Source organism: Oncorhynchus kisutch, linkage group LG9, assembly GCF_002021735.2.
Source record: "Oncorhynchus kisutch isolate 150728-3 linkage group LG9, Okis_V2, whole genome shotgun sequence".
In the NCBI taxonomy this organism is placed as follows: Eukaryota; Metazoa; Chordata; class Actinopteri; order Salmoniformes; family Salmonidae; genus Oncorhynchus; species Oncorhynchus kisutch.
Window position 1 is genome coordinate 18,878,615 of NC_034182.2, and position 8,226 is coordinate 18,886,840.

General features: G+C 41.4%; 1 protein-coding gene across 2 annotated transcripts in view; it reads left to right on the forward strand.

Annotated features, from left to right (window-relative positions):
- The window catches only part of si:dkey-183c6.8 (protein O-GlcNAcase), a 53,593-nt gene extending 45,580 nt beyond the window's left edge, over positions 1-8,013 (forward strand). For both annotated transcript variants that reach the window (XM_020491237.2, XM_020491238.2), the window contains exon 18: positions 5,751-8,013. In XM_020491237.2, the coding sequence (XP_020346826.1) occupies positions 5,751-5,887 (137 nt within the window). In that variant the 3' untranslated portion in view covers positions 5,888-8,013. The remainder of the gene's footprint in view (positions 1-5,750) is intronic.
- The last annotated feature ends 213 nt before the right edge of the window (positions 8,014-8,226 follow it).

Genomic DNA, 8,226 nt, shown 5'->3' on the forward strand with positions numbered 1-8,226 from the left:
GTCCCAGTTCCCTCAGAGAAGAGACAGACTAAACCAATGGTTAAACTCACTTATGACCAGCTAAGAATGCCTTAATACACTCCGCTATCAGTCATACACAGAGGAGTCTCTCTTGCTGCAAATTTCACTTCATTACAGAGTGTTTTCTTGCACCACACACACCTCATATTTCTGAGAGTCTTTTTGGTTTGAGGGTGTTTTTATATGCCTGTGCTTTACTGTTGCATAGTGTTAAGTAAACTTATAGCTCAAGGTGTGTCGTAAACTGTGTTATGCGTTTTAATTCATTGTGATGCTTAATCTTATGTATAACTTCCCGGACATCAGGTTTTCCTAGTGAGGGATGAATGTAACACCCTGTAAAGACTTGGTGTAGTTGTGTGGCAATGCTCATGTCCGTGTTCTGGAACTGCCCGCGTCCCCGTACAGGACTGTCTGCATCCACGTGTAGTGTGGCTGCAAGGATATTGGCAGGGTACACGTAGGTTGGGTTGAGGTGATCTTGTGGAACAACGACAGAGTTCACTAAGAGTGTTGAGACACTGAAGTTTATTGTTCATTTAGCTTTTTGTTTAATAGTCAGGGGTAGTATGAGTGTAGCCAGCTACTTTTCGCTCGCTGACATCACCTGGTTTAAACATCTCTAGAGACTATATCTCTCTCTTCATTATTCAATGCCTAGGTTTACCTCCAATGTACTCACCTTACCTTTGTCTGTACACTATGCCTTGAATCTATGCTATCGTACCCAGAAACCTGCTCCTTTTACTCTCTGTTCTGAACGTGCTAGACAGCCAGTTCGTATAGTCTTTAGCCGTACCCTTATCCTACTTCTCCTCTGTTCCTCTCGTGATGTGGAGGTTAATCCAGATCCTGCAGTGCCTATTTCCACTCCCAGGTGCTCTCATTTGTTGACTTCTGTAAACGTAAAAGCCTTGGTTTCATGCATGTTAACATTAGAAGCCTACTCCCTAAGTTTGTTTTACTCATTGGTTTAGCACACTCTGCCAACCCATATGTCTTAGCCGTGTCTGAATCCTGGCTTAGGAAAACCCCCAAAAACCCTGAAAACATTTTCCGCCAAGATAGAACTGCCAAAGGGGGCGGTGTTGCAATCTACTGTAAAGATAGCCTGCAGGGTTCTGTATTACTATCTAAGTCTGTACCCAAACAATTTGAGCTTCTACTTCTAAAAATTCACCTTTCCAGAAACAAGTCTCTCACTGTTGCCGCTTGCTATAGACCTCCCTCTGCCCCCAGCTGTGCACACGATACCATATGTGAACTGATTGCCCCCCATCTATCTTCTGAGCTCGTGCTAAACACGAGCCCGTAAACACGGGCACCCTCATAGATGTCATCCTAACTAATTCGCCCTCCAAATACACCTCTGCTGTTTTCAATCAAGATCTCAGCGATCACTGCCTCATTGCCTGCATCCGTAATGGGTCTGCGACCAAACGACCACCCCTCATCATTGTCAAACACTCCCTGAAACATTTCTGCGAGCAGACCTTTCTAATCGACATGGCCGAGGTATCCTGGAATAACATTGACCTCATCCCGTCAGTAGATGATGCCTGGCTATTCTTTAAAAGTGCCTTCCTCACCATCTTAACCTGTTGGTGTTAGGGGGCAGTATTTTCATTTTTGGGGAAAAAACGCTCCCTTTTTAAACGGGATATTTTGTCAGGAAAAGATGCTAGAATATGCATATAATTGACAGCTTTGATAGAAAACACTAACGTTTCCAAAACTGTAAAGATATTGTCTGTGAGTATAACAGAACTGATGTTGCAGGTGAAAGCCTGAGACAAATCCAATCCGGAAGTGCCCCAGGTTTTGAAAGCGCTGCGTTCCAATGACTCCCTATTCAGCTGTGAATGTAGCATCAACGAGCTTACGCTTTCTACGTATTCCCCAAGGTGTCTACAACATTGTGACGTAGTTTTACGCATTTCTGTTGAAGAATAGCCGTAGGCAGCCACATTGCGTAAGTGGTCACATGGTGGCTCCGAGAGAGATTCTCGCGTAAAATACAGAGGTAGCCATTACTCCAATCGGTCCGAGTGAAAAATGAATTTTCCCGACTGATATATTATCGAAGAGATATTAGAAAAACACCTTGAGGATGGATTCTAAACTACGTTTGCCATGTTTCTGTCGATATTATGGCGCTAATTTGGATTATTTTTCGGTGTTGTGGTGACCTCAATTTACGGGCGATTTCTCAGCCAAACGTGAAGAACAAACGGAGCTATTTTGCCTACAAAAATAATATTTTGGGAAAAATGAACTTTGGCTGTCTACCTGGTGTCTACCTCGTGAGTGAAAACATCCGAAGTTCATCAAAGGTAAACGATTTAATTTGATTGCTTTTCTGATTTCCGCGACAAGTTTGCCTGCTGCTAGCAAGGCCTAATGCTATACTAGGCTATGATAAACTTACACAAATGCTTGTCTAGCATTGGCTGTAAAGCATATTTTGAAAATCTGATTAACAAAAGGCTAAGCTGTGTTCCAATATATTTCACTTGTGATTTTCATGAATAGGAATATTTTCTAGGAAGATTTATGTCTGTTGCGTTATGCTAATTAGTGTCAGATGATGATAACGGTCCCGTTCACGGGGTGGGGTGTCACTAGAGGTTGTTAAATAAGCATGCCCCCCTCAAAAAATGTAGAACTAGGAATAGATATAGTCCTTGGTTCACGCCAGACCTGTCTGCCCTTGACCAGCACAAAAACATGCTGTGGCGTTCTGCATTAGCACCGAGTAGCCCCCGTGATATGCAACTTTTCAGGGAAGTTAGGAACAAATATACACAGGCAGTTAGAAAAGCTAAGGCAATATTTTTAAAACAGAAATTTGCATCCTGTAGTACTAACTCAAAATAGTTCTGGGACACTGTAAAGTCCATGGAGAATAAGAGCACCTCCTCCCAGCTGCCCAATGCTCTGAGGCTAGGAAACACTGTCACCACCGATAAATTCTTATTGGAAGACTCGACAGCCTTGGTTTCTCAAATGATTTCCTCGCCTGATTTACCAACTACTTCTCTGATAGAGTTCAGTGTGTCAAATCGGAGGGCCTGTTGTCCGGACCTCTGGCAGTCTCTATGGGGGTGTCACAGGGTTAAATTCTCGGGCCGACTCTCTTTTCTGTATACATCAATGATGTTGCTCTTGGTGCTGGTGATTCTCTGATCCACCTCTACGCAGACGACACCATTCTGCATACCTCTGGCCCCTCCTTGGACACTGTGTTAACTAACCTCCAGACGAGCTTCAATGCCATACAACTCTCCTTCCGTGGCCTCCAACTGCTCTTAAACGCAAGTAAAACTAAATGCATGCTTTTCAATCGATCACTGCCCGCACCTGCTCGCCCGTCCAGCATCACTACTCTGGACGACTCTGACTTAGAATACATGGACAACTACAAATATCTGGGTGTCTGGTTAGACTGTAAACTCTCCTTCCAGACTCACATTAAGCATCTCCAATCCAAAATTAAATCTAGAATTGGCTTCCTATATCGCAACAAAGCATCCTTCTCTCATGCTGCCAAACATACCCTCGTAAAACTGACCATCCTACCCATCCTCGACTTCAGTGATGTCATCTATAAAATAGCCTCCAACACTCTACTCAACGAACTGGATGCAGTCTATCACAGTGCCATCAGTTTTGTCACCAAAGCCCCATACACTACCCACCATTGCGACCTGTACGATCTCGTTGGTTGGCCCTCGCTTCATACTCGTCGCCATACCCACTGGCTACAGGTTATCTACAAGTCTCTGCGAGGTAAAGCCCCGCCTTATCCCAGCTCACTGGTCACCATGGCAGCACCCACTCGTAGCACGCGCTCCAGCAGGTATATCTCACTGGTCACCCCCAAAGCCAATTCCTCATTTGGTCGTCTTTCCTTCCAGTTCTCTGCTGCCCGTGATTTGAACGAATTGCAAAAATCTCTGAAGCTGGAGACTCACATCTCCCTCACTAGCTTTAAGCACCAGCTGTCAGACCAGCTTACAGATCACTGCACCTGTACATAGCCTATCTGTAAACTGTCCATCTATCTACCTACCTCATCCCCATACTGGTATTTTTTTTTCCTTTTACACCCCAGTATCTCTACCTGCACATTCATCTTCTGCCAATCTACCATTCCAGTGTTTAATTGCTATATTGTAACTACTTCGCCACCATGGCCTATGTATTTCCTTAACTTACCTCATTTGCACTCACTGTATATAGACTTTTTGTTTTCTTTTGTTATACTGTATTATTGACTGTATGTTTTGTTTATTCCATGTGTTGTTGTATGTGTCGAATTGCTACGCTTTATCTTGGACAGGTCACAGTTGCAAATGAGAACTTGTTCTCAACTAGCCTACCTCGTTAAATAAAGGTGAAATAAAAAATAATAATAAAAAAAACTTATTCCACATTTTGTTTTGTTTAAACCTGAATTCAAAATGGATTAAATCGATTTTTAATCTGACCTACAGTACCAGTCAAACGTTTGGACACACCTACTCATTCAAGGGTTTTTCTTTATTTGTACTATTTTCTACATTGTAGAAATGTAGAATACTAGTGAAGACATATAACTATGAAATAACACACATGGAATCATATAGTAACCAAAAAAGTGTTAAACAAATAAAAATATAAGGGCTTAAAAATTGACCGACTGCAGCCACCCAAGTCATAGACTGTTTTCTCTGTTACTGCATTGTAAGCGTTACCGATGCACCAAGTCCGGAACCAACAGGACCCTCAACAGCTTCTACGCCCAAGCCATAAGTCTGATAAATATTTAGTTAAATAGTTAACCAAATAGCTACCCGGACTATCTGCATTGACCCCAGTCCTACCTACCAACAAGTTATGGAAATATGCTCTTTTTTAGTATTTCTCCAGTAGGTTTCCTCAAGTAGAAAGCCTTCACTTCTATGTCAAAGATAATAAATGAAAAATACTATAGTAAATACTACAGTATACTACAATCTGCAAAAACACTACATTAATTACTATAGTATATACTACAGTTTTATTTTACTACTATATTTATATTATAGTTCACTGTAGTATGTAGAACCCTTCATAGAAGGTTCTAGGAAGAAACGTAAGATGATAAAATGTTTCTTGGTAGAATCGTTTTATAGAGGGTTCTTGGAAGAACTCTTCAAAAGGTTCTACCTAGCACCAAAAAAAGTTCCCCTGTGGGGACAAACCGAAAAAACCTAGAGTGTAGGGTGGCAGGTAGCCTAGTGGTTGGACAGTAACCGCAAGATTGCTACTTTGAATCCCAGAGCCGACTAGGTGAAAAATATATCGATCTGCCCTTGAGCAAGGCACATAACCCTAATTGCTCTAGGGTCGGCGTCAATAATGGCTGATTCCTGGCAGATTTCCATTTCAGATTTCCATTTCACACCACAGACTTGTACAGGTTACACACTTGTACATGTGTGAAACAGGACAAATGTAATATGGTGCCATTTGGGAGGTAACCTTTGTCTTTCTGGTTGTTCTAGTTCAGGGGTGTCAAACTCATTCCACAGATGGCTGAGATATTTTGTTTTGTTTTTTCCTTAATGGAATGAGTTTGACACATGTTCTACTTTCTCTTCTCTGCTCGCTCTCATATTTCTATCAACGATCATCTTATTCACTCTTTGTCTCTCTGTGTGTGTGTGTGTGTGTGTGGTGTGTGTTTGTGTGTGTGTGTGTTACAGGTTCTCATGGTGTGTTCTGTGAGATGCAGCCTACAGATCGCATGAGGCTGGACTTCCTGACTAAACTAGGCTTCCTGGAGATCATCAGAGGAGAGGCACTACACAGAGCGGGAGTGGTACTGGGCAGGCTGCTCTGAACACACACACACACTCACACACACAGAAATGTACACACAAGAGGTGTAATGGTTTACCAAACCCACGGTTCGGTATACACATGATTACTCATCAAAACTACATTTAAAATAAAGTGCCATATGCGTGTGAAATCAATGTGTAAAAATGGCTCAGACATTGTATAGGTCTATGCTAATAATGTTTTTCTTACAAAGAGAAAAAGATGTTCACTTGTGTGACTCTCATAAAGAGAGCATGTCTGTAGCACAGTACTTCTCATCTCCCACTCCGAGGTAATGTGATGGGCTGTCACTGTTAAGTAGCTCTGTATACCTGGAGGTCCATTCATCTGTGGTAAGCATAACAGAGTGTGAATTGGAAAATTAATTTGTCGACCTCACCACCCGCCATTGTACAGAACTAGTTCCCGGCTGCGCCTCACAAAATGACAGTTTTTAAGTGCACCAATTAAGATCACAATTTTGATTACAACGTGCGCATAGGCTGTCGTTGTTTCAAGGGAATAGCCAGAAATGTTTTTTTTTCAGTACAGAATTACTCGAGGCATACATCGCAGCGTAGGCATAGCATATATATTTCAAAAAATGTATTCATTAAAGTTCACAGTACGACCCGAGGTCTCTGTACTGCTACCGTTACACCCCAATACACACCCATACATGCACGCGCTCACCCATTCATTTGCATGCATGCACGCACACACACACACAGCACATGCTCAAAAACACACATATACTCATATAAACACTGTGGAGTACAAAAGGAACAATATAACTACTGTAAGCTTAATCACACACAGGTGATACAGGGTAATGGATTACACAGTGCTGTCTTTACACACACGAAAACGCATGAAAAGACAGAGGGCAAACATTCACACGAACACACACAAACACATATGCGAACACAGATATGAACACACACAAGGCTGAGGGTTATATGGATGATGAAGACAGGCACAAAACCAATATGTGCATCAGATGGCACACAGACACAAACACACACACTGATAAATCTTACTCAGCGTAGGACATATAGCATCATTCATCACGTCCTTTTATTTCTATCTTCTAGAAGCACAAGAACAACAACGCATCCTTTAAACATTTTATACCTGAGACATGTCTTCACTAGAAACCAAGAATGTCATTTTCTATTTAGGAGACTTGGGCTGGGATTCAATCCGATCCTGCTTGTAGACAATGCAGCTTTTAAAGGCAATATCCCCACGTTTGCGGAGATCGCATTCAAGGGATTGGCACGGACCCTGGAACTGACCATATATGTAGCTTTATTACTTTCTTGTGTGTTTTTGTTCTACTTTACTTTTTTTTATAGTACTACTAACTTGAGGAAAAAGCTGCAACATGGAAATTACTTTTAAACAACAACCACGCTGCAACAAGTTTCGGATTGAATCCGGACTTGGTTGAGAAGTCTGTCATCGGTCTATGTCTTTTACCTTTATTCAATTTAATGAGAATAATACACTTTATTTATAGGGTTAGGTCACAGATGGAAGGGATTTAGTTATCAAAATCTTTGACTAGGTGAGTGCTTGAGAACAGTACAAACATGTCAGGTTTTTTCTCTCGATCACTTCCTAACCATTCGTCTCCTATCGGTGTGACTACTTTTCTAGAACAGCAGCGCTTACTATTCATTGTCCTTGTATCACTGTTTCTGTCCCAAATGACACCCTATTCCATATTTAGTGCACTATGGTCAAAAGTAGTGTACTATGTAGGGAATAGGGGGCCATTGGGACGGAGCCTATGTCTTTGCTTCAGTGAACAATGGTTGTTTTGTAATGAGGTCTGTTGTTAGATGTGTATAGCCAATGTTCATTCCATTTAAAGGCAATGGTCCCAGAGATCACATTCACGGTAAAAGCTGCAGAGGTTGGTTCAATGAGAAATTACCTTTAAATGTCAAACGTGCTACAACGCAGTTTCGGACTGAATCCCGACCTGACTGTTCATTCAGGGTGTGTGAGGGTTAAACTATCATGTTACTGTGTAGAAAGAAGTCTGTTTACAAATTACTGCAGTAATACCAATGTTTTAAAATGTAACATTTTATAAAAATGTTTTGTGTTGAAACTATTAAAATATTTTTCCCTCTCCTTGTGCCTTTCAGTGTCTTGTCTTCCATCATGTCATGAAGTTATATCTCTTTAAGAAATTTATTTTTTAGTCATTTTTTTCACATCTACAGTTCCTTCACAAATTCTTCATACCCCTTATTGCACATTTTCGGCAAGGACTCCGTGACGTGTAGTGTTGGATTTTCCCCAAACATAACGCTTTGTATTCAGGACAAAATGTGTATTTCTTTG